The sequence below is a fragment of the Silurus meridionalis genome, chromosome 29 (assembly GCF_014805685.1).
Source record: "Silurus meridionalis isolate SWU-2019-XX chromosome 29, ASM1480568v1, whole genome shotgun sequence".
Lineage (NCBI taxonomy): Eukaryota > Metazoa > Chordata > Actinopteri > Siluriformes > Siluridae > Silurus > Silurus meridionalis.
In genome coordinates this window covers 10,713,658-10,740,482 of record NC_060912.1, presented here as the reverse complement: position 1 = coordinate 10,740,482, position 26,825 = coordinate 10,713,658, and the positions used below count along the sequence as shown (strand labels likewise).

General features: G+C 44.5%; 2 protein-coding genes across 2 annotated transcripts in view; both read right to left on the bottom strand.

The window, feature by feature from the left end:
* Positions 1 to 643: 643 nt before the first annotated feature.
* On the bottom strand, positions 644 to 6,636 carry slc25a38a (solute carrier family 25 member 38a). The gene is made up of 8 exons (XM_046843947.1): positions 6,516 to 6,636; positions 5,786 to 5,834; positions 4,944 to 5,068; positions 4,185 to 4,269; positions 3,734 to 3,913; positions 3,443 to 3,611; positions 3,129 to 3,295; positions 644 to 1,528 (listed from the first exon to the last, which is right to left on the bottom strand). Exons 2-8 carry the CDS (start codon positions 5,798 to 5,800, stop codon positions 1,406 to 1,408), a joined length of 864 nt encoding a protein of 287 aa, XP_046699903.1. The 5' UTR covers positions 5,801 to 5,834; positions 6,516 to 6,636; the 3' UTR covers positions 644 to 1,405.
* Positions 6,637 to 9,268: 2,632 nt separating this feature from the next.
* Positions 9,269 to 26,825, bottom strand: part of LOC124381959 (myosin-9-like) — a 40,375-nt gene continuing 22,818 nt past the window's right edge. Inside the window, 36 exon segments of the mRNA XM_046843950.1 lie at positions 9,269 to 10,680; positions 11,356 to 11,528; positions 11,686 to 11,794; positions 11,888 to 12,096; positions 12,319 to 12,442; positions 12,682 to 12,770; positions 12,857 to 12,985; positions 13,143 to 13,304; positions 13,403 to 13,615; positions 13,710 to 13,922; positions 14,032 to 14,280; positions 14,412 to 14,564; positions 14,676 to 14,780; positions 14,870 to 15,076; positions 15,160 to 15,304; positions 15,566 to 15,778; positions 15,888 to 16,059; positions 16,164 to 16,287; positions 16,806 to 16,943; positions 17,039 to 17,245; positions 17,933 to 18,064; positions 18,151 to 18,259; positions 19,550 to 19,710; positions 19,846 to 19,915; positions 20,001 to 20,122; positions 20,223 to 20,380; positions 20,383 to 20,409; positions 22,216 to 22,330; positions 22,419 to 22,592; positions 23,371 to 23,544; positions 23,631 to 23,902; positions 24,051 to 24,146; positions 24,316 to 24,459; positions 25,034 to 25,132; positions 25,646 to 25,709; positions 25,814 to 25,906. Of these exon segments, the coding sequence (XP_046699906.1) occupies positions 10,569 to 10,680; positions 11,356 to 11,528; positions 11,686 to 11,794; positions 11,888 to 12,096; positions 12,319 to 12,442; positions 12,682 to 12,770; positions 12,857 to 12,985; positions 13,143 to 13,304; positions 13,403 to 13,615; positions 13,710 to 13,922; positions 14,032 to 14,280; positions 14,412 to 14,564; positions 14,676 to 14,780; positions 14,870 to 15,076; positions 15,160 to 15,304; positions 15,566 to 15,778; positions 15,888 to 16,059; positions 16,164 to 16,287; positions 16,806 to 16,943; positions 17,039 to 17,245; positions 17,933 to 18,064; positions 18,151 to 18,259; positions 19,550 to 19,710; positions 19,846 to 19,915; positions 20,001 to 20,122; positions 20,223 to 20,380; positions 20,383 to 20,409; positions 22,216 to 22,330; positions 22,419 to 22,592; positions 23,371 to 23,544; positions 23,631 to 23,902; positions 24,051 to 24,146; positions 24,316 to 24,459; positions 25,034 to 25,132; positions 25,646 to 25,709; positions 25,814 to 25,906 (5,256 nt within the window). The 3' untranslated portion in view covers positions 9,269 to 10,568.

Below are 26,825 nucleotides of genomic sequence, written 5' to 3'. Positions count from 1 at the left end.
TCTATCTATCTATCTATTATGATGTGAGGTCCAGTTAACAGCTAAAACATGTAGCAGTAATAACTACTTTTTACTGAAGTACATGTCTGAGCCAAGACTTCTTTACTTTCACTTGAGTAAAAAAGTATAATCAGAACTTCAACTTTTACCCGAGTATTTTAAAACATGAGGATCTGTACTTCTACTTAAGTAAAGGATGTGTGTACGTTTGCCACCTCTGCATTACTACAAAAAACTACTGCAACTACCAGTAAAACCAAAACTCAAACTAATTACTACTCAAACCAATTACTCTCTGGCCAGATGCTAAAATCAGAACTTGTGGCTCACAATCCAGATGTTTGTATTCATCACTGTACATGACCTGCAGTGTGGAGCTGCTGTAAATTATTTACATTTATGAAACTCTACAGGACACAACAGCTCTAATCCTCCATCTCCTGCAGCCTCTAAACAGCCAGTCCTCTTCTTCCATGCATGCTGTGTGTGTGTGTGTGTGTGTGTGTGTGTGTGTGTGTGTGTGTGTGTGTGTGTGTGTGTGTGTGTGAGATAACATCTCAGCTTGTGCTGAATAATACTTCTGTAACCACCTGGCTATCTGACCTGCAGATAAACATGTCTGAGACAGTAAACAACAAGAGCGTGATGTGAGAATGTGCTTTATTTGATTTAAGTTTGCAACACGTATAAATGAACATATACACATTTATAGATCTCTATATTTGTGATATCGTGCAAAAAAAACAAAAAAAGTTACATATAAACATTTATACACAGTTTGCAATCTGCAGTCCTGCAAATGAGAACAGGAGACACACAGTTCATTTTAGTGGATGATCTGGTATGATCTCCTATGATCTGGTTTGGTTTCTTCAACATCTGAACCATTTATAACAGGCAAATTCTCGAAAACAAAAAAACCCACACACTATTGGCCATAACGTGTGGAATTCGTAACCACGTGACTCAAATGGTGGACGTTTCAGTTAGTTGTTAAACATTTCTAGAAGGAGACTGAAGTTTTCCCTGATTGCTGCTGAAATCTCATTCGGTTTGTACAGAAGGTGAAGTCACGCTCTCATGGACACGGAGTCCTTCGTTTACACGCATGTTTTTTGGGGAAAAAACTAAATGAGCATGAGCGTAGCTCTCCCACAGAAGGTTTATGGGTTACTGTGATCTTCATGCTGCCCCTTTTTTTAAATAAAAATCACAAACGATTCGTCTATCGGGGGGCTCCGACTTCTCCCCCGCACACTGCTCTCATATCGACCCGAGTAAAAATCTCTCCGTTCACCACCTGTCATTCTTTCATATTTCGAGCACGTCTCCGTCTTTCTCTTTTCCGTTTCACCCTCTGCTTTAACTGACATGTCATTGATCTGGTTTGCTCAGATCTTCTCTTTCAGGTCTTGAGGCCCATTCGAGTCATGAGCTGCTCGTACACGGTCCACGCCATCGCCGCCATCATCGTCCTGCGGAGACAGCGAGGCACGGCGCCGCGGAAAAACCCGGCCAGGCCTTGTTCCTGAAACACACACACACACACACACACACACACCTTTACAACCAATTCACCTGAATAACAAAGCAGACCTTCCTCATCTCTGATGACGGAAAAAATGAATGAATGCCCGCGTGTGCCCTAGCGAACTTTAATACATTAACCATCTCCAGTCTGTGTACTGCAGTAACCCGGAGTGGTGAGATCTCAAGAGCGAGCGAACTGAGTGACCTTCGGACCCGCTTTAACGACTCGAACGAGACGGAACAGGAGATATCGGAGAGTCTGAGACAAAAAAGGTGAAAAAGGGTCATTTATGTTCAAGATGCGAGACGTTTGAGGGATCGGCGTAAATAGAAATGGATAAAAACTAAAGACAGCATGGCAGATGTAACAGGTCGTATGTAAAAGTTATACACAGTAACTGTAACTCGTGTCACGACTCGATCCGTTACGCAAACACAATGTGCGGAATTTCCGCCACGTCCTGTCACCAACGTTTTTACGGCAGTCCAGCGATAATCGTTCTTTCGCGTTTTCTGGACAGGTTCAAGAATTTTCCTCCTGAAACAGATGCGTCCAGTCTTTTTCCACCAGGGGGCCGGTGTGGGTGAAGGTTTTCATTCCAACCAATTAAATCCACACCCAATTCTACCTGTTTATATGGAATGATATTCATCAGGTGTGGACTTCGTTGGTTGGAAGGAAAACTTCACCCATGCCCCTTTGTGGGAAAGTTTGGCCTTAAATGGGAAAATTCCTGACAATTCCGCATATCGAGAGAGAGAACGAATGGAAGTTGGATGAATGGAATTCATTCATTTATTTATGAATAAAAAAATGGAATGAGGACGTTTGTTATAGTCTGCTGAAATAAGTAGAATATTTAGAATATGAAATAAATTTAAACACACACACACACACACACACACACACACACACACACACACACCTGTACCAACCAAATGGGGTCTAACAAAATGTAAAAAAAAATTCTCCAGTTATTTAATTTTATTTAGTCAATCTATAATATATTTAAATCTATAATAAAAAAAGTGTATTGCATTAATTTTATTTATTCTAATTAATTTATGTATTTTTTATTTTATTTAAATCAAGCAAGCAATTCTTTTGATGTTCAACTGTTCACAAATGTTAATACAAATTTAAATATTAAAATAAATAAAAAAATAATAATTTAAAAAATTTAAAAAGCAGCTTCACGTTTTGCATTTCTGTACCCAAATGAAACCGAAACGTGACTCAAAACCTGAGGTACGTAACAAACAGTGAATTTTGCGTACCGTTTCGCCCCCAGTGTATGACGAATTTAAAAAAAATTTTTTTTTTTTTTAATTGATAATTGAGAATCTACACCTGTTCTTCCTGTTGCTCCACCATGGAAGGGCAGAACACCAAATAACGTGACCGAGGAGCATCGCTTACATCAGTACTAAAGCGAATGTGCGCCGGCACAAACTCAGAAAATCGTGTCTGGTATCGTGTCCCCTCATACGTCCCTCCACAGTGTGACTTGGTCTTTTCTCTCTGATAGCAGCACTTGTTTTGCGTGAGAGCCTGAGATAAGGCTGTAGGGTGGAGGAGATGGAGGAGGAGGAGTTACCGTGTAGATGTAAGTGAGAGCGTCCGCGCTCCTCCTGAAGCGATGAGGATTCACCTGCATGAGCGTCTTCACCATGTCTGCAGGCTGCGTGAGCAGAGACGCCGAGACGCCGGCTCCGACGCCGCAGCTGAAGTTAGCCAGTGGAGCGTACGCCGACTCGCTTATCTCTACACACACACACACACACACACACACACACACACACACACACGATTGTTTCATTATAGACAAAATGTTTGTGCCTCTGTCTCTATGGAGACATCTGATGTTCACAAAGATGTAACACACACACAAACACACACACAGGTGCTGACCTTGAGGTAGCATGTTCTTGGCCTGGCTGTAGAACATGACGTAGATGCCGGAGAAGGGAGCGTCTCGGAGCAGAGTGGCTGCGAGACCGGAGAACAGAGCTCTCGGACCCTCTGTCTGACACACACTGCGAAGAGCTCCGACTACACTGCTGTAGTTATAATGGCCACTCTGTACACACACACACGCACACACACACACACACACTTTACAGTTACATTAATCATTCACACACACACATCACACACAATACACACACTCTATGTCATAATTCACATCATTCGCAGTCACACCTCGAAGCGAGTTTTGATGACTGTGATGGGCAGCATGCAGACCCCCGCTACACACCGGGCTCCAGCACCCAGCAGTATGGCCTCCACGGGATGAGGAGTTCGGTCACTGAAGAACCGCTGCTTCACACTGTAGTACGTGCTGAAGTAGATTCCCACACCGGGGATACACCGTACAAATGACTACATCACACACACACACACACACACACACACACACACAGAGTTGGAATGAAGGCAATGTTGTGTACATAAGAGTCAACATCCATGTGGACACCTGACCATGACTCCCATATGTTCTTGGTGAACATGTTTTAGAAGACATTCTTTAAAATTGAGTCTCTTTGAAGAACTGTGTGGGTGTGTTTAGGGGGTGCACATACGTATGGCCTTAGTGTGTGAATACAGTATATGTGGGTGTGTCAGATATCAGATCAGTGTATCAGATACGCACTGGTGAGACGCCTTTCCAAAGTCCTAACAGCTTCTCGGTTTTCACGACTGTGAGAAAGATGGTCACCATGCCAACCCTTCCTGAACTAAAACAGAGAAAAGGGCAGATGACAGAGTTACACACCAAAGTCCCAAAACAGAACCACTGTAATTAATCACATCACAGTTCCCGCCCACAAATATCAATGTAACCAATCAAACAACAGTTCCCATCCTGATGAACTATAACTAATCAGAACACAGTTCACACCCAGTGTCATTATAACCAATCAGAACACAGTTCTGTTCTATTCTTACACACCCAGTGTAACTATAACCAGTCAGTCCACAGATCCCGCCCCCAAATAGCAACGTAACCAATCAGGCCACAGCCCCTTCCCACAACACTGTAACCAATTAGTCCACAGTTCCCGCCCCCAAATAGCTATGCAATTAATCAGACCGCAGTTCCCACCCCTTACGTCACTGTAACCAATCAGACCACAGTTCCCGCCCCTTACATCACTGTAACAATCAGATCACAGTTAACGCCCCTTACCTCACTGTAACCAATCAGATCACAGTTAACGCCCCTTTGCACTAATTGATGCAATAATTGTAATTAATTAATTAATTAAATAATAGAAATATTTCATTTGTTCATTTATTTATGAATTCAATTTCTGCAGATTTCAACTCTCACTCTGATGTAGGTAGTGTGCATGTGTAGTGAGTGCTCTGTGTGTGTGTGTGTGTGTGTGTGTGTGTGTGTGTGTCTCACCAGGGCTGTGCACTGTTCTGTACAGTCTGTAGACGAGTCTTCACCAGATCCAGCGGCTGGAAGAGCAGAGTAGAGCAGGTTCCACTCAGAGAACCACACATGAAGGCTTTAATTACAGGGTGAGCCTACACACACACACACACACACACACACACACACACACGCGATTTAAATGTAAAAACTGTAGTTTGAAGACTTTGTGATACAGAGTTCATGCAAAAAAAGTGTTATAAAGCAAACTCCAGCTATGAGCAGAATAACTACAGTCAGCGTTAAATATTCAAACAGCTCAGACCCCCAAAGTGTTTACTCTCTAAAGTGTCACTCGTTGCTCATGCCAGTGAGCAAACACACACGTACACACTCGCTCACTACAAATATCCTCTTTACACACACACACACACACACACGCTGTCTCTCTGTGTGTGGGGTTTACTACAGGATACACTTTCTGTACACAAAATAACTCAACTACATCATCAGTCAAGTTCTGGGACACACACACACACACACACACGGCAGTTTTCCCCCTCATCCACACCGAGGAGTGTGTGTGTGTGTGTGTGTGTGTGTGTTTATTCAGAAATGACTTTGTAAACGTCAACATGTGATGTCAAATAATTAACTGCACTTTTTGATGGATTTTTTTTTTCCCCCTATGCACTCGTTCCTGATGTAAAAAAAAATATATATATAACAAAATAATAAATAAATTCATTAATTAAAGGGATAGAGAGAGAGAGAGAGAGAGAGAGAGAGAGAGAGAGAGAGAGAGAGAGAGCAATTAGAGTTTTTTTTTTGTTTGTTTTTTGGGGATGTAGTAGATAAAGCCGTTCACGTACCAGAGAAAACTCCATGCTGGCAGAATTGACTTCAGGTTTCTTGTCCTTCCTATGTAAAGCAAACGACAGAGGTTACTCGAGGTCAGGTGTCCCAGGCACGTATGACGCACGTGCACCTCGCCCTCACGCTATATACCTTTATACAACTCTACACTATAGAACTGGGGTGTGGGGAATTAAACACAGCGTTTCCCATTATCAGAGGGCTCCATGCTTCATCTGGAGCTGCATGATTTCAATCCTGCTGATCAAAAAACTCCTGCTGAAACCAGAGAATCCAGAAGAAACCCACAGAACGATGCTGCTTTGGAAGATCTCCTGCTATAAACCCTATTGGATGAATGTGAACACTGACTGGTCTTCTCACCTTCTCACCTCCATCAGTAGCTGACTTTACTAACACCCTTGCAGATGAATGAATCTCCACAAAATCTAGTGGAACATCTTCCCAGAAGAGTGGAACTCATTATAACAGTAAACTTTGAAGTAAATGTGGAATGAGATGAGATGATCCAAAAACGTTTGGCCATATACTGTATATCTTCAGAGTAAGTTTACTGGGCTACTGCTTGGTGTTTGAGGATTTGTGCTGGGACATGGAGATGTGAGCTGGAAGAAACACTACAGTACTGAAGTTTCCTGTCCAGTAGAATGAAATGGAAGAAGTTCCACCTGCTATAATGATGATGATGATGATGTTAAAGATGATGAGTCTGGGGTTCAGGCTTACCTCCTACAGTGAAGCAGGTAGAAGAGATGATGGAGGTCCAAAAGCTGCAGTTGCTGTAGTATGAGTAGTAGAGGAAATGCAGGTCTGGTGAATGAAGATAAACTGTAGATAAGAAGCTACAATTCTCACACTGCGCCTTATAAATGAAGAAGGGGCGGGGCAATAGGAGGGACAGGAGGCGTGGCGCGTCGGCCCTCTAACCGCCGCGTCTGATTGGCTCTTTGTAGGAGATATGCAAATGAGTCTATAAGGAATACACGCTCCTTTCTTTCTTTCTTTCTTTCTTTGTGGGGAAAACAGTGGGAAAAGACAATGGTTTTAACAGATATCATCAACCACCAATAATAATTATAATTACTAAATTAAACTAAAAAATATTTTATTGGTAACTTTTAAATGATATTATGACAATTTAAGGACATTTTTCTTCCTTGCTTTATCCTTTCTTTCTTTTCTTTTATCCATCTAATAGATGGCAAATTGAAATACTCTCTCTCTCTCTCTCTCTCTCTCTCTCTCTCTCTCTCTCATTTACAAACACAGAATAAATATTCATCTGACCACCTGCAATCTTCTGTATATCATTTCGTTATTTTTTATTAGTGCTTTCCTTTTTTCCTCCTTCTCACCAAAGCTTTCTCTTTCTGCACGCTTTTTGACGTTTTAATGTTTGACAACAGCGACCCCTGGTGTACAATAAGTGTTTCACAGTCACTCTCACATTCTCACACTTCAGCTCAAGCGTTTTCACATCTATAGTATTTATTTTGATAGATAGATAGATAGATAGATAGATAGATAGATAGATAGATAGATAGATAGATAGATAGATAGATAGATAGATAGATAGATAGAAAAACCTTCTCTGCTGGTCTAAACACTATCAGAAGCACTGACCTACATTTACAACCTAAACTCTAATATTTGTTACATGAAATTGTATTAATTTATTCCCAACAGTTTATTCTCTTTATTTTGTAGTGTTTCTCTTGGCTGCACTGCTTCCAGTACGTGTATGTGGAGGTTAGATTTTTTTGTCCAATCAGATGTCAGCCTCTATGTGCTGCCATGTCAATCTAATCTGCCCAGGGCCTTCAGAGTCAGTACTGCTGGCCTTTTTACCATTTAAAATATTACCAATAAATCTGTTTCTTTAACCAATCAGATTTCAGATTCTCCTCACAGGGCAGCTCACTGGCCCAGAAAAGCGTCAGCATTTTTCCGTCCTCTGATTGGTTGGTCAGAGGGAAACTGTTACAGCCGAGTTCAACTGGTAAAACACGTGTGTAGCTCTGCACATTAATACATCAGAGTTAGACTTTTTATGCCTACGGAGGAAAATAAATTGATTTGGTCTCAGACATACTTACAAATCAATTTTGAAGAAAAGCTAGACATGGTGAGGAGGTCGACCAACCCCATGCTAGCTAGCGTGTCTCAGCCTGGGAAAGGGTTTGTTCTCCACTTCCAGACCAGTGAATACGAGCGGTACCACTGGATTACAGCCTCTGTTCTACCTCATGTAACAGCAAATTCCTTGTACATGCAACCCATGATACTCAGCAATAAAAATTATTCTGATCCAATATATAAAATTAAACAACCATTTTATATTCATGCAGTTAACTGATGCCTAAATGTTTTGGGGTTATGATTATTCAGAGGATGTGGAATAGATTTTAATCAACATGACAAACAACTGATATTGTAAGAAACAGCAGATGATTGTGTATAATCATTATCTTCTTCCTCTTCTTCTTTCGGTTGCTTCCATATCTGACTTCATTCCCCCTGTCCTCTACATCTGCCTCTTTCAAACCAACATATTGCATGTCTTCCCTTACAAAATCAATAAACCTGCTTCTTGGTCTTCCTCTTCTCCTCCTTCCCGGTGGCTCCATCCTCAGCATTCTCCTACTGATATACCCCATGTCACTCCTCTGCACATGTCCAAACCATCTCAATCTCGCCTCCCTCACCTTGTCTCCAAAACATCCATGCGCTGTCCCTCTAATAAACTCATTTCTAATCCTGTCCATCGTCATCACTCCCAACGAACATCTCAACATCTTCTGCTACCTCCAGCTCCACCTCCTGTCTTTTACTCAATGCCACTGTCTCTAAACCTACATCATTCTCAGGTCTCACCACAGTCCTATAAACTTTCCCTTTCACTCTCACAGATACTCTTCTATCACAAATCACTCCTGCTATCACTCTTCTCCACCCACTCCACCCTGCCTGCACTCTTTTCTTCACTTCTCTAACACACTCTCCATTACTTGCACTGTTGACCCCAGGTACCTGAACTCCTCCACCTTCTCCACCTCTTCTCCCTGCAACCGCATCACTCCACTGCCCTCCCTCTCACTCACACACATGTACTCCGTCTTACTCCTACTGACTTTTATTCCCCTTCTCTCCAGCGTGTACCTCCATCTCTCCAGGATCTTCTCCACCTGCTTCCTACTCTCACCACTAATCACCAGCAAACATCATAGTCCAAGGAGACTCCTGTCTGACCTCGTCCTTTAACCTGTCCATCACCACTGCAAACACGAAAGGTCTCAGAGTCGATCCTTAATGAAGTCCAACCTCCACTTTGAACCAGTCTGTCGTTCCTACTGCACACTTCACTGCTGTTACAGTATGTGCACAAGTGACGCTATGTTGTGGAGGTTGAACATGTAGTTTGGAAGGAACCGTAAGGAACAAGAATAAAAGATGATGAAATAAAGAATCAAAAGCGTGAGCCTTTTTAGAAAGCCATGTTTATTTGCAATAATACCAACAGTTTCCAGCTCGAGTCTCCGCAGGTCGGGGAAGAGTTGCGGGAAAAAAAGAAATACAAAAAAAGCAAATTTTCTTCGTGTGTGTTTTTTTTAATCATTTCCTTTTATAAGATATTCATAGGTCAGTAAAACGGTAATAAGAAATTTCCTCACGTCCCAGCAGTGCGTGTGCGCATGTGTGTGTGTGTGTGTGTGTGTGTGTGTGTGTATATATAAGCTGAAGCCGGGCGCGTCGCATAACCGCGAACAAAACTGTTATAACCACGTTGACATTATGGGACAAAAATCGGAAAAACACACAGGATGGCGAGAAAAAAAACCAGGCGGCCCTCCACCTTCACAATGCACCCGTGTGGGAAATCACACACACACACACACACACACACACACACACCATTGACAAGGAGAAGTCCGACTTTAAGGCTTATAGTGCACAGTGGCTTACTTACTTACGAGCATGCGTGCGTGTGTGTGTGTGTGTGTGTGTGTGTGTGTTTCCACCAGTGCATAGACATGTACTCTCTTCTTGCCACTCATGCAGTGTTTAAAACAGCGCACATCTCTAATAATCCCGCTATTTGAAGCTCAAGTTACAGATACACCGTTATGTTGGGAAAAAGAGAGAGAGAGAGTTCTTTTTTTTTCTTCCCGAAAGAACGAAAGAAACAGAGAGGGAATGCAGCAGTTTATCATAAACAAGTCGTATACGTTCATCCTTACACCGTTATAAAAACGTCAGAATAAAATACATTTCTATAGAGAACGTCGCCTATTTTTTCCCCTTCCTTCCTTCCTTCCTTTATTCATTCATTCCTTGTTTTCTTTTTGTCCCCTTCCAACAAAATTTCATTTTTTTACTTCACTTCTTTATTTGCAACTCCTTCGCTCAGGTGATTAGAAAAATAGACGGCGACGGAAGCCTTCAAAGGAGTGAAGAAGGTGGAGAAGAAAGAGGAGGAAGAAGGAGAAGAAGGACGGCTCTTAACAAAAATATCGTCCCCGTCTTCCCGGTGAATGCACGAAAAAAAAAATTAATCATTTGGTCCTCGGAGGAGTGACTGTGTACTGGAGTATTGATTGTCAAGTGTGTGTGTGTGTGTGTGTGTGTGTGTGTGTGTGTGTGTGTGTGTGTGTGATGGCACTAACAAAATTAAATCCGAACCACAGGAGACGACAGCTTTGAGTATAACGTGTATAAGTGTATGAGAAAGAGTGCTGCAGCTCTGCACTACAGCCAGCAGGTGTCACTGTTCTCTTCCGTTCACTCGGGTTTTGAGTCAGGAGTTTCGCTTTTGCCGTCAGGCTCTTCATCGCTTTCGCCGCCGGCGGGGCGGCTGATGATACGGCGCATGGTGAAGGGCAGATCTCCACGTCTACAAAACACACACACACACGCGCAAAGATATAGTGATCACACACAACACTGCGTACAAGTAATGGTCTAAAGTTCGACTGAATATTGCAAATTGGAAATCAGAAAATTTAAAGCGGCAGTCTGTGAGTTTTAAAAAGGATCTAAGATTAACACATCTTCACTCTGTCTGTCACACACACTCTCTCTCACACACACACACACACACACACACACACACACACACACACACACACACACACACACACACACAGTGAAAGCGATGGCCTAAATATCTATTTAATATCTATAATGTTCCAAAATTTAAAGCGGCAGTCTGTGAGTTTTAAAAAGGATCTAAGATTAACACTTATCTCCTTCACTCTGTCTGTCACACACACACACACACACACACACACACACACACACACACACACACACACACACACACACACACAGATAGATATCAAACTTTCACACTGTATGTTCCAAAATTTAAAGTGGCAGTCTGTAAGTTGTGAGAATAACTGGACCTGCAGTTCTCCTCATTCTGAAGATTCCTCAGAAACTCTGGACCTGGTAAGTTTGTTGAACTTAATTTTTTCTGGCCCTGAAAATGTTTCAGTTCACACCTCTTGACTAGTTTAATTGTGTGAGTGATCCAGATGTGAAGGTGGGCTTTGGGACCGAGCGGTACCTGAGCTTGCTCTTGAGTGAGGAGACCTCGCGGTTCATGGCGTCGGCCGACTCGGTGGCGTCCTCCAGCTCTCGCTGCAGTTTCCTGCGGTTGGCGTTGGCTCTCTGAGCCTCCTCTTCAGCCTCCTCCAGCTGCCTCTTCAGCTGCTTCATACGGCTGTTCAGCTTCTCCATCTACAGCGACACACACACACACACACACACGATCCAGTTTTCTCTAAACAAATTCAGTGCTGGTTCTTATAAATAACATGCTGGAAGTGTGTGTGTGTGTGTGTGTGTGTGTGTGTGTGTGTGTGTGTGTGTGTGTGAGTGTGAAAAAGGCCCTGACCTGGTCTTTGTACTGATCTGCGTTACGTCTCTCATCATCCACCTGCAGAACCACCTCCTTCAGCTTCTTCTCCGAACGACGCACCAATTTAGTGGCTGCCTGCCTCTCTCTGAACACACACACACACACACACACACACACACTTATTATAAAACACACACATACATTCAAAAACACATCAGAAGAGGTCATGTGATCTGACCTGGTCTCGATATCCAGCTGTTCTTCGAGCTGAGCGATCTTGGCCTCCAGGGCGGTGATAGAGGCCTTGTATTTGCTCTTCACTGCTCCTTCCAGCTCTGTGAGCTTCAGCTTCATCTCCTTGTTCTGGCGCTCCATCTGTGAGCGCGCCCCCTCCAGGCGCTGGGCGGTGCTGCGCTCGGCTGTCAGCTCCACATTGATCTGGTCCGTCTGAAAGAGACAGAGTGATTGAGAGAGTGAAAAGAAAAAGGGGTAGAGAGAGGGAGAGAGAAAGAGCAGCTGAGAAGAAGAAAAGCTCATAAAACCCTCCACAGGATTTTTTTTTATAAATCCAAAATGGCCACCAGGATCTCTACAGATGAACAGAGGTTGGAATTCCCAGATCTGACCAGGCTGAGAAATCAGTGAGAAGCTGAGAAACCAGTGGCTCACCTGCAGCATGGCTCTCTTGAGGCGATCGTTGGTCAGCTCGGTGTTGTTCTGTTCCTCCTCGAGTTCTTCCTCGAGCTGAGCGATGCGAGCCTCCAGACGCCGCTTCTCCTCTACCGTCAGAGCGCTGATACCCAGAGAGAGAGAGAGAGAGAGAGAGAGAGAGAGAGAGAGAGAGAGAGAGAGAGAGAGAGAGAGAGAGGAAAGTGAGAGATAGAGGAGAAATAGAAATCGAAGACGGAGTGAGAAAATATTTCTTGATAAAGCGAAACTAAAATGTTCCTAAAAGTTTTATAGACATTTCCACTTCTGCTTAGACTGAGAGTGTGTGTGTGTGTGTGTGTGTGTGTGTGTATACAAGCTTACTTCTTGCTGTTCTGGTTGTTGATCTCATCCTGCAGCTCGTCTCTCTCCTGCTGAGCCTGTCTCTTTGCCCGCTCAGCTGCAGCCAGTTCCTACACACACACACACAGTGAGAGTGTGAGAGAGAGAGAGAGAGAGAGAGAGAGAGAGAGAGAGAGTGTGTGTTTGTTTTGTGTACCTCCTGCAGTTGGATCATGTCAGCCTCCATGCTCTTGACCTTCTTCTCGTTCTCTTTGCTCTGTGCCAGAATCTCCTCTCTGGAGAGACGCATCTCATCCACCTCCCGCAGCAGATCCTTCATCTGAGCCTACACACACACACACACACACACACACACACACACACACACACACACACACACACACACACACACACACACACACACACACACACACACACACGGAGCTGAATATCAGAGTCTGAGTAATCGGTATGATCTCGAAGGTGGACTTGATGGTGTGTACCTGCAGCTTCTTGAGCTGTTTGAGGGCCTCGTCTCGGTTCTTGTTGGCCTGGTCGATGGCGGCCTCCAGCTCCTTCAGGTCCAGCTCCATCTTCTTACGTGCTGCCACGGCAACCGAGCGCTGCTTCCTCTCATCCTCCAACTCCATCTCCATCTCCCGCACCTAACAGCAAAGGGGAAAATTACCCACAATGCACCACACACACACGCACACACTCATCCCTTAGCCTCCTACTCAAGGTGTGTTTGTTGATGGTGCACCTGTTTGACGAGTTGCCTCTTCTTCTCCTCTCCCATCTCGTCTCGACCGGCCAGGTCTCGCTCGTACTGAGCCTTCATGGCCTGCATGTTGACCTCCAGTCGCAGCTTGGCGTCTTCGGTAGCCTGCAGCTCATCCTCGAGCTCCTCCAGCTGTGTGCGCATCTCCTCCAGCTGCTGTTCCATGCCTCTCTTCGACTTCTCCAGCTCGTGCACCTGAGGGGGGAGACCGAGGGAGACGTCTGTGATCAGAGTCGTTTTATCAAAATATTACAAAACTCCAAAAGGTAGAACGTCGTCTGAGGCTTACACTCTTGCCGACGTCGTCCTTGGAGGAGACGAGGTCCTCCATCTCGGCTCTGAGCGCCTTGTTGGCTCGGTCCACTTCGTTCTTAATGTCTGTCAGAGTCTCGAGTTCCCGGGTCAGAGCGAGGGCACGCGTCTCCTTCTCTCGAGCCTCGGCTTCGGCTCGGTCGCGTTCCTCAGCATAGCGAGCAGAGATGGCCTTCTCCTCCGCCAACATCTACACACACACACACACACATTAATACAGGAATCTTCATCTTCTTTCATATCTCATGAAGATGGCAATCCAGATGTTTATCAGCTGAAGTGGAGAATTACACACACACCTGGTCAAACTTCTTCTGCTTCTTCTCCAGGTTGGAGACGATCTGCCTCAGATGGTCCTGGTCCACCAGCAGGTCGTCCAGCTCCTGCTGCAGGCGGGTCTTGGTCTTGTCGAGTTTGTCGTAGGCCAGGTTCCTCTCGTCCATGCGCTGTGTGACGGCCTCCAGGTCGCGCTGCAGACGCTTCTTCACTTCCTCTGCGTTCTCCAGAGAACCAGCCTCCTGCTCCACCTTCTTCTTCATCTCAGACAGCTGGAGGCAGAGAAGGTCAGGACGTTAAACAGTCGACTGGGCTGATGGATTTAAAGCTTAAAAGGTTGGGGAATGGGTACTTAGGATGTATGGGTACTTATGGGTATGTATAGTCACGTATAGGTTTGTACCTGAGCCTGAGTTGAGCTTAACTGTTTCTCCAAGTTCCTCTTGGCCTCCTCCTCTTCCTCCAGCTGTTCTCTCAGGTTGTTCTGTTCATCCTCCAGCTGCCTCATCCGTGTGTTTAGAGACAGTTTCTGACGGGTCTCCTCTTGAAGCAGTTCCTACACACACACACACACACACACACACACACACACACACACAAGTTAAGGTGTGTGGTGAACAGGTAAGGGGTGTGTGGTGAGAAGCTGAAGTGTGTGATGAACTCATACCTGGGCGTCCTGCAGTTGAGACTCCACAGCTGAGCAGTCTTTGGTAGCTTTGATGGATTTTCCCTCTACTTCAGACAGTACGCTGCTGACGTTATCGAGCTCTGCCTACAGAAACAGACCAGCGCAAAGATCGTCAACGACCGGACGCCATTAGAGGCTGTTTAAGATCTGATCACCATGCTCTGTGTGTGTACCTGCAGCTTGGAGACTTTCTCCAGCAGCTCTGCTCGCTGCTTCTCGCTCTCTGTGTGTTTGATCTGCAGCTCCTGCACCTGAGCCTCGGCCTTCTTCCTGCGGTGCTCCGACTCGCCTTTACCCTGCATCAGCGCCTGCAGCTCGATCTGCAGCTCATTCCTCTCCGACTCCAGAGTCTGCTTCATCTTCTCCACTGATGCCTTGTTCTACACACACACAGGCCAGGAACTGTTACATACCCAATGGTAAGTAAAAGTGGTTTGTGTGTGTGTGTGTGTGGTGTGTTTACCCTCTTGGACTGCTCCAGCTGCTCATTGAGCTCATCGAAAGCCTGGCTGTGTTTCTGTCTCATCTCTAGCACAACCTGCTCGTGGTTTTTAGCTTCTTCATCCAGAACCCTCTTCAGCTGAGCCACCTCGGTTTCACGCTTTGTCCTAAGAACCACACACACACACACACACACACACACACACACACACACACACACACACACACCTTGAATCATGGTGCTTCTACCTCGTGCATCCGTTCCAGGAGCTCTAACACTCAACAGGTTATTATTTCCAGATTTTGGAGGTCATCCATTTTGGATCAAACAGCATCAGTGACTGCAGACCAGGTGTCCACGATCGGCCATTTTGGATCAAACTCAATAACAGCTCCACTGTTCATCCATTGTGGCTCTGTAGCAGTACCTGAGCGCTTCCTGAGCAGCAGTGGTGTCCAGTGTGTCCTCCAGCTCGGTCTTCAGGGCCTCGAGCTCCTCTCCCAGGTCACGGCGGTGTTTCTCAGCCTTGGTGCGAGCGACTCGTTCCAGCTCCAGGTCCTCCTGCAGCTCGCTCAGCTGAGCCTCCAGCTCGCGGATCTTCTTGTGGGCCAGGTTCTTCTGCGCAGCTTCCTCCTCGATCCTGCAGAGTGGAAATACATATTAAATCCTTTTCAGAACATCATGTCAGGTCACCACGTCATGCAGTGAGGGTTGTTCTACCACGTGAAGTGAGCCGATTGAGCACAGACCTGGCCAGCGCCTCCTGTAGCTCCTCCTCCTTCTTGGCGAGCTGAGCCCGGAGCTCGGCGATCTGGGCCTGGAGTTCGGCGAGCTGATCGTTAAGCTCCGTGGAGTCGCCCTCTAACTTCCTGCGGTTCTTCTCCAGCTCCTGCCTCAGTTTCTCCTCACGACGTAGGCGATCTAACGCACACAAACACGCACACGGTCAGTATACTACACAAGACCCAACTCCCTGAATCCTAAACTCTTATTCACAATATACAAAAAGATTCTGGATCTCGTACCCTCTAGGTCCGTGATCATGGCCTCGTGTTTGTTCTTCAACTTCTGCAGGCTCTTGGATTTCTCCTCCTCCTCGGCCAGGTTGGTGGTGAACTCGCTGATTCTCTCCTCAAACAGCTTCTTCTCCTGTTCGACCAAACACACATTAAGGTTAGAAACTGAATTGTCGGTTGCAATCGGTCACAAGGGTTCCTCAACATTCCTCTAATCTAATTCATGGAAACGGACGGATTAGAAGGTTCTATCGGTAAAGTTCTGGATCTGAGGAGACCAGCTGCTGGAGTTTTGGCAGAGGAAAGTTCCATTCTTGCCTGATATATGATTCTAACTGCTTAACAGTCTGGGGTCTTCTTTGTTGTATTTTTTGTTTAGAAGATTTTCACCCATGTGCACAGAGATTCTCAGAATCTTTTGTTAATATGATGTAGTGTTTTAGATGATATATTTCAAATTCTTGCAATTTGCGTTGAACTAAAATTGTTCCACAATTTATAGACAGTTTTTCACAGATTAGTGAGGCTCCGCCCATCTTTACTTCTGAGAGACTCACATACCCAATCATCTTACTGACCTGCTGTCAATTAACATCATTATTTGCAAAATCTTTCTCCAACAGTTTCATTTTAATAACACTTAGGTTAGACCTTATTCAGTTTGTTGTTCTGGTCGTCCAGCACCATGACGTCCTCCTCCATCTTCTTCAGTTTGGCCTCCATGGTGACTCGCTCCAGCTGCAGTTTCTGCCGAGCAGCCTCCTCTTCATCCAGCTGCTGCTCCAGATCCTGTCAGAGAACAGAACACATCTCATGAATGATCCCATCTGGACCTTCTAGACGTTTCCTGTAACTGATGTTTATGGAACGCTGCGATGCTGTACCGTGATGTTCTGCTGCATTTTCTTCTTCTCAGCCTGAAGCTGATTGGCTCTCTCCTCCTCCTCCTCGACTCGAGCCTCCAGGTCGTGCAGGATCTCCTCCAGTTCCTGCTTCTTCGCCATCAGCCGGTTCCTCATCTCGTCCGCCTCGGCGCAGAGGTCCATCTCGGCCTGCAGCTGCTCCTGTAGAGCCATCTTCTCCGTACTCAGCTGTGCACAGAGAGAGAACCAGCCATCAGACGGGTGTTTGCTTTTCATTTCTTAAGAATGTTCATTTTCAGTTCTTTTCTGTAGTGTTTCTTCACTGATTCTTGGTTGTGAAGCTCTATATGTCTATCCCTCCATCCCTTTTTTCTTACTTCTATCCATCCATCTCTATCTTCTCTCATTCTTCTTTTTTTTACAGTCTTTCTCTCTCTCTTATTTTTCATCCTTTTTTACACTAATCCATCACTGTATTTCTTTTTGCTCCTATACATCAATCATATTTCTTTCTTTCCTTCTTTCTTTTATACATCCATCTATCACTTATCTTTCTATCTTACTTCCTTTCATCTATTCATCCATCTAACACTGTCTTCTTTCTTCCTTCCATCCATCAATCTATTACTGTCATCCTTTGCTTCCTTCTCCTATACCTCCATATATCATCGGTCTTCTTTCTTTCTTCCTTCATTCCTTCCTTCTATCTATCCCTTTATTCTTTCTTCATCTTCTATCATTCTATTCTTTTTGATCTTTCGGTCTCATTTTTCTTTCTTTCTTTCTTTCTTTCTTTCTTTCTTTCTTTCTTTCTTTCTTTCTTTCTTTCTTTCTCTCTCTTTCTCTCTCTCTCTCTCTCCCCCTCCCAGGTAGCAGTGTGAGAGCACATCAGCCCTGATGCTGTGTGTGTTTTACCTGCTGCTGCTTGGCCAAAATCTCCTCCAGCTGTTTCTCCGCCTGCATCTGTTTATCACGCACTTTGTTGAGCTCCTCATCCTTGGCCTGCATCTCCTCCTCTTGACGACTCACCTGGAGCAGAGGCTTCACCTACAGAGCGAAGAATTATTCAAAAATTTAGAAACACACACATGCATGTGTTTTCATTAGACAACACACAGTGTTTGAAGTTTCACCTTTGTGAAGAGTCTCCACCACTGCCAGTTCCTGAGCTTGAGGTACGCAGCACAGTTCCTCTGGATCACTCTCATAGCTGTCAGCTGCTGCTGCCTCTTAGCAAAAGCCCTGATGGTGAACACACACACACACACACACTAAGTATTAAAGAAGGTCCTTCAAGATCTTCATGGAGCTGGCTTTGTGCACAGGGGCATTGTCTCATTGGTGTAAAAGTTCACTGTTTTCTTGAACACTACTCAGAAACGTGTGGAGTTCCTAGATATTCAAATCTCAAAGAGGCTGTAGATGTTATTAAAAGGACATAAATCTTCATGAGTTCCTGGTTGCACCACTGCACCATCCTGACTGAACTGTACTCGGTTATCAGAGCGGTGTGATGAGGACGAGTTTCCTTTTGAGTCAGTGTGGTCTCAGGTCTCTTGTCACCTCTGTCTCGCCCACCGTGGAAGAAGATCTATCTACTCTCCAAAGTGAAACCAGAAATCGTCCCTGAACAGATTACAGTTGGTTCAAAATGCTGCTGATCGTCTTCTATCTCTCTTTCTCTCCATCCATTTTCTTTCTTTCCATCTGTATCTTTTTTCTCTCTTTCTTTCTAGCTTTCCATAATTTTTTTTCTTTTTCCTTCCATCCATCAATTTCTTTCTTTTTTTAATCCATCCATCGCTGTCTCTTTCTTTCTTTATTTATTTCCTTCCATCCATAAATCACTTTTTCTGTCTTTCTTTCTAGATTTTCATCCAAAACTTTCCATCCTTCTATTAATTTTTTTCTTTCTTTCCTTGCATTTATCAATTTCTTTCTGTCTTTGATTCATCAATCACTGACTTTCTTTCTTTCTTCCTTTCGTCCCATTCATACATTACTTTCTTTCTTTGAGACATCCATCAATCACTGTCTTTCTTTCTTGCTTGCTTGATTTTCCTTCATCTATATATTCATTTCTTTCTTTCTTTCTTTCTTTCTCTCTTTCCTTCCACCCATCCTTCCTTCTATTGACTCCTGGAACGCTGCTTTGAGACAGTGTTCAATATCAAAAGCTGAAGTAAACAGTATTACTGGATCATAAAATTTAAGAGCCAATCAGGATGCAATATGCAAATGAAGGCCATGTGAGGTTTAGTAGTGGAGACGCTGCTCACAGGCAGAAACAGATTTATATTAACAGTGAGGGTGTTTTCAGATGTAAACCAAGCAGGAAAGAACTCGGGTGGAACTGATACTTTAAAATGAACCACTGTGACACATCCCTTCTCATTCGCCTGGTGAACAGAGAACAGAGTGGGTGTGGGGTGAAGGTCAGAGTGAAGCTGCCTTCATCTGGTGTCTGTTCATATATCAGCAATAATAAAGATTAAAAGATCCTCAAGGACCGTTAAACGTCCCGACACTCACTTGCGGGCGACGTAACCTCGACACCACGCCTGGAAACTGATGATGACGTCAGTGATCTTCATATCACGCTCCTCCTCCAGGTGGGCCAGGACTCCGGCCCGGAAAAACACCTTACTCTGTCCAATTCTGTACAGGTTCGGGTCCAGCTCCAGAGCTTTAATCTGACAAAGAGACACAGTGTTTATGTGTGTATAATAAGGTGTGTAGGTGTGTGTATGATGAGGTGTATATGATAAGGTGTGTAGGTGTGTATATGAGCAGACCCGTGTGTCAGCTGTTAGTGTGTAAACTCTTACCATCAGCACGCACGCCTGTTTCCCGTCCATGAAGCCCTTGGGGATGGAGTTGGGGGTGAGGATCTCGTACCTGAGGGGAGAAAGTAGAACCTCAGCTCTATGCCTGAGCAGCGGCAACGTGTATAAACAAAACTTTTTGGTTCCCGTCTACGCACCTCTGTCTGAACTCCTGGAAGACGATGCGGTTGGGGAAACCCTGTCTGCAGATCCGAATCCCCTCCAACACACCGTTACACCTGAGCTGGTCCAGAACCAGGTGAGGGTCTAATTTACCCGCCTGAGAGAGACAAAGATGAAGATAACGATGAGGATGAGAATGAAATAGAAATGAATATTTAATCTAATTTATTCAATCGTGTCCTTAGGGCTCCTGGTACCTTCTTCTCGTGGTTTGGGATGATACAACGCACAAAGTTGGGGTTGGTGTTCCTCAGCGTGGCCATCAGTTTGGAGAGCTGTTCCTTATAGAGCTGACCGACCGTCCGGAACATTCCCTTGCGCGTCTTGAACGCCCCGGGCATCTCGGACATTCCGCCACCTTATCCAAGCCCACGATGCGATCCACTGAGGGAGAGACGCGAAAAATGATCGTGAACACCAGGGTTCAAACGTGTAGCTTCGTCACGGATGAAGCCACGAGCGTTTACCCACAATCCTGTGGGGCAAGTAAACAACAACACGACACATGAACGCCGGTGATGAAGCACACAACCACACAGTGAGACCGGGGAGAGTGCGGATGAGGAGGAAGCACGGGAAATAAACAAAAATGTCAAAAAAAAAAATCACACGTGAAGTGAAGGAAAACCACACACGGGGAAAATGGACCCATTTCAGTGCAGTGTGTGTGTGTGTGTGTGTGTGTGTGTGTGTGTATTGCATTAACACACGAAAAAAAAAAAAATTTATCTCAATCTCATCCGATCATATATATATGATGTATTGTCAAAACCATGCAGTGTGTGTGTGTGTGTGTGTGTGTGTGTGTGTGTGTGTGTGTGTGTGCATGTGCATGTTTGAGGCCCTAGAGCACTACCATGGTGATGAATCAAATTTCAAAGTGGAGTGATTGTGTGTGTGTGTGTGTGTGTGTGTGTGTGCAAACAGAAGCAAACCCATGCAGTTTATATACCCATCTCTGCTGTACCCAAGACCAAGAGCAGGGGAGCCCCAACCACGCTATTACACAGAGAGGGAGAGAGGAAGAGAGATGAGCACAGGCTGAGGAACAGTCTCACACACACACACACACACACTCATACAGACACACACCTTCTCACTCATTCACAAAATGGAGGGTATTTCCTGTCAAAAGTAATTACACGTCAACGCCTCACAGAAACAGGGACGTTTCTTTGGTTTCACAGTCATGATCAGTTGTGAAAACGTTTCTTGATTGCACTTCAGAGAATCACAACTGCGACGCTGTGATCAGAGTGAAATGTGACAGAAGTGGCTTGAAGATCTTTAGGAAAAAAAATAAATCTGCTGCTTTTCACTATTGAGGATTAAACAGTTTTTCACTATTGAGGATTAAACAGTTTTTCCAGAATGAGGATTGACCATTGAGGATCAAACGCTTTTTTCACTAATAAGGATCAAAGGTTTTTCACTACTGAGGATCAAATGTTTTAACAAATAAAGATAAAAAATGTTTCACTATAGGATCAAATGGTAAAGATCAAACGTTATTCACTAATGAGTTTTCCAACTTTAAGGATCAAACGTTTCAACTACTGATTCCCACTAATGAGGAACAAATTTTGAGGATCATGTGTTTTTCACTAATGAGAATCAACAACGTTCACGGATTTGCATTGACTCATCTGATGATTCGAGTTCACATGCAGCTATTTCGACATGAAATCCCTCCACAGCACAGGCGGCAGGATTAAGACATCAAGAGGAACGAAGAGAAAAATGAAACGGAAAACAGAAAGATGTCACCTGACTCAGAGTGGAGGAAAGGAAAACGCTGATAAAAATAAGCTCTCTGACAACTCGGCACCTCTGAGAGCCGACGAGAGATCGACAGAGACCAACGCGAGAGAAAAGAAAACAAGACGAGGACGAGACGAGGGCGAACAGAAGGACAGATACAGAGGAACAGGAGAGAAGTGAAAACAAGGGATTGGACAGAGGAACGTCAAAGAAACGAGAAGAGAAATGTGAGAAGACGTCAGCATGGGAATTATAACCGAAACTTGTGGTGGTCCTCCTGCGACGATGAAATGTCACAGGAAGGTGAGAAAAAATAAAATAAATGGAAAAAGACGAAAAAAAAAAAAAAAAAAAAAAAAAAAAGGACAGGTTTTGGGGATTTTTCCATAACCGTTCCCTCAAAATTCTCAAAGCTCAGTGTCCACTCACCGTCCTTCCACAGCTCAGACACAAACTTATCGGTGGACTGGTTGAGCAGCGAGGCCACGTTATCGTTCAGAGGGTCCATGTTCTTCATCAGCCACTCATCCGCTTTATAATCCACCTGAGAAGCAGACGTTATTTAATTCTTTGTTGGGTTTTTTTTGGTTAGAATGATGCAGAAGATCTTCAGGAGATCAGGGGCTTGATACCTTGCCCGCGTAGTGGATGATGCAGAAATCGGCCTCGTCCTTTAGTTTCTTGGGTTTGAAGAATTTAGGGTGGGTTCCCTGCTCCTGCAGAACCTTCTCCACAAAGCTCTTATCTGTGGCTTTTGGGAACCAGCACTCCTCATCCAGCAGGGCCAAGATTCCTGGAGGACTCGCCTGCAAAACACACACACAGTCAAAACACACTTTCACCCCAAATTCTGTCTCCCAGAGCTGCTGTCTTGCATGTCATTACGCCTTTACACCTGATGAACCTTTCAAGTTAGCGAGATCTTCAGCACGGACAATCGGGATGCACATCTCCATAACGGAGATGCGACTTGTATTTCGATGAACAGCCAACAATACGATGTGCTACGCTAGCGATGAGATACGATTTTTTTTTTTTTTTAAAGAACTAAAACCAGACGTTATTTTCCTGTTGTGTGTGCAGGAAGTTACAGCTCTACCTCTGCCATGTTAATCTGTATTCTGTGTGACTCTCAGGACACGCCTCAGTCTCTGCAGTGTCACGATGTGTCATTGGTGAGAGAACGTGCTCGAGAAACGTTGAGAAAACAATGAGAAATCAACCTACATCTACTAATAATTATTTATTTTTATAAGTTTCGGATCAGCACCAAAATCCACAATGATGCACACGTCCAGCAATTAAAACCGTCCGTGTGGAAACATAGCAAAAGTTCTGTTTGGTGTCCTGATGATTTACGTCATTTAAAAACAAGAGTATTTTGTCTTCATGCTCTAAAGCATCCATCTTTGTCCTTAATTAAAGTATTAAAAACTTGGAAAGTATAATTTAAGGTACATTTAGAACAGATGGAAATGTGAGATTAAGTTGCCATTAATCACGAGTTTACTCATGACAGTCATCAGAGGGATTTAAGCAAATCTGGCAACCTTTTATGGGGTTGTAGATGTTTTTCAGACTTACAGGCTTCTCGATGAGGTCGATGCAGGGCTGCAGGTCGAGGCCGAAGTCGATGAAGCTCCACTCGATGCCCTCACGCTGGTACTCCTCCTGCTCCAGGATGAACATGGTGTGGTTAAAGAGCTGCTGCAGCTTCTCGTTGGTGTAGTTGATGCACATCTGCTCGAACGAGTTCAGCTGAAACGACAAAGACATCCATCTTTAGAACCGATCACGCGATTTTCACATCGTCATGGAAAAGAGGCAGATTTCTCGCCAGCCACCTCGAAGATCTCGAAGCCGGCGATGTCCAGGATGCCGATGAAGGACGCTCCCTGGCGCTTGGTCTTGTCCAGGGCTTTGTTGATGCGCATGACGAGCCAGCGGAACATCCTCTCGTAAGTGGCTTTGGCCAGAGCCTCCACTGCGAACTCTGCCTGCTCCTGTGTCTGTGCCTTCTGCACGTAGTCGCGGCCCACCTTGATACGTGGACTCAGGATGGCCCGGGTAAAGTCGGTCACGTTCATGCCCATCAGGTGGCACACCTTCTGCGCCGCTGTAGGATGTAAAAAAAAAAACAAACAAAAAACCCCCAGAGGGTAGCGTTATTATTATAACCAAACTAATGACAGAAAGTGGGCGGGGTCTGAATCCTTCATAAACTGGGAGTCATGCAATATTAGGCCACGCCCACAATAGATCACCTGTGTCATCGGGCATAGAGGCTTGGTCCGAGTGACGCTCCTTCTTGAAGCTGATGTTCCCCAGCTGCAGGACGGAGGAGACGACACGCAAAAGACCTGCAACACACACACACACACACACACACACACACACACACACACACACACACACACACACACACACACACACACACACACACACAATTATTATCAAATATCAATGCTTTATCAATATATATTTGTGTGTGTGTGTGTGTGTGTGTGTGTGTGTGTTTTCCTCTCTCACCGATCTGCTCATCCTCGGGGATGCTCATGATGCGCATGGCCTCCATGGTCTCCATGAACATGTCCTTGTCCTGCTGTCCAGGGATGGTCACGTTTCCGTTGGACAGGAAGCGGTACTTGCTGTAGCCCTCCAGACACAGCTCATCTACACACACACACACACACACACACACACACACACACACACACACACACACGTCAGTTAGTAAAAAAGCAAAAATTTTATATTTCTAATCGTTTTTCCACTTAAACTAATAAATGGCACACGCAATACAATCAAATTACGCACCTTTGCCTGCTGAAACATCCAGTAGGGGCGCTAGTAAACAATCTGAATTATAGCTCTCGGTTTTATAGCCGAGTTTTAACCTCAAAGCCTAATTTTTTATTTAACTCCTACTTCATGGACATTCCAGAACATTAAATGTAAATATAAATGGATAAAAAACCCACAATGCCACAGTTCAATAGAATATAACAGGTTTACTCCATCTGGACCCTACATCAGATCTGTGTGTTGTGTCCTGGTGTCTACTTTTATATCCTCATAAACCGCATTTACTTATCTAATCTAACACACACACACACACACACACACACACACACACACACACACACACACACACACTTTACATATATATCAGCTTGGGTATAATCAATGCAAAGATCTAAATTCTGTTTCCAGGAGCTGTAAAAAAATCTGGATCTTGAAAACTCACTGCGGATTTTGTCTCCAGCTCCAGTGAGCATGTAGTAGAAAATGTGGAAGGCTCTCTCCTCTCTGGCCTGGCGGATGGCACGCGATTTCTCCAGAAGGTCTTAAATAGAACTGGTTAAGGAGTTTTATAATGTGATGGCAGAGGAACACAGATTGTAGGAATCAGGGTTCAAAAAATGTGTCAAGCACATTGTAACCTTGCATCACGTTCATTTGCTAAAGAGCAAGGGTGCGCAAACTTTTGCACTTTATGCATCAGTTATTTTAATAATATATGTCACCTTCTGTAAAATAAATAAATAAAGTCTGGTCTGCTGGGGCCGAAGCAGCATTTAGTCTTTAAAGCATCAGAGTGGGTGTGGCTTAATATTTTAATGAGCATAGTTGATTGACAGCCCTCGTTAAACTGGCACAGTAAACCAATTACGATTGGCATGTCGAGTCTGTTTAAAAACGCTGGGATAGAAGAACGGCATCAACCTTCCAAAACGGTGACGATGAAGCTCAGGATTAGCCCCGCCCACTTTACATAATCAATATCTCTATCTGTACGTATGATTTAATATTAATTAGAAAGCGATTACAGACAAAACACACAGCGTTGAGAGGATACAGGTCTCGATGTTGGCGCCGACGATGTAACCGTTAACGTCGAAGTTGATTCTGATGAATTTCCCCTGGCGGGATGAGAAACACGCTCAGTCAGACGAAAGAACAAGCAAACAAACAAAACAAAACAAAAAAAAACCACGCACGACCTCGTTAAAACCGCGTGACTTACGAATCTTGACGAGTTGTCGTTCTTGACCGTTTTGGCGTTTCCGAAGGCTTCGAGAATGGGGTTAGCCTGCAGTAGCTGCTTCTCCAGCTCCCCCTAGAGGACACCCACACAAACACAGCCAATACACACACTCAGCATTATGAGGAAATAAAGCACTGACCCACTGACATCTTCAGACCTGACTGGGAGGAGACAGAGAGGAGGAATCTGCAGGACTCACCGTGGCTTAGCGTCTCATTGACTGGATAGCGTTGGAAAAGCGCACACACACACACACACACACACACACACACACACACACACACACACACACTAAGCAGATCCCAGTGAAGTGTTAACCCAAACACAAGAAACCCATCACCTCAGAGAAACCCATGACCTCATGCACATCAGGATTACATCAATGCAGGTCCTCCCAACAACATGCTCAATTCTGATTCCAAAATAATAAAAAAAACCCTTAACAATATTACTGCATAATAAATACTCAATCTTTTATTGATTCCAGGCATCAAATAAACTCGTTCCTGCCTTTTCTACGCGGGTGAAATCATCTGCGTGAACAGGAACGTTCAGTAAAAAGTTACAGTAAATCCTACTGATCTATCTCTGCTCTCAGAACACCACCCATCCAATCAAATAAAAGGGGCGGAGCTTAGTTCTCGATTGTTTCCTCACATTGCTCTCATACATTCTCCGTCTCCGCCAGACATCTGGAGACGCTTCGCTTTAAACCTTGACACGCAATATACACGCTTTTACACGTTCATGTACAAGACTCCTCGAACCATCTGTTGCTATAGAAACGCATTAATATGAACCTGTAGGACTTTCAGAGCTGCTGAACACACACATATACACACTCATATATACACACTATATGGACAGAAGTCTGGACACCTGACCACAAGATTCCCCAAATGCTTCTTTTTGAACATCCAAACTTACATTTAGTCTCCTTTTGCTCTTAAATTAAGCTCCACTTCTCTGGGAAGATGTTCCTCTTGATTTT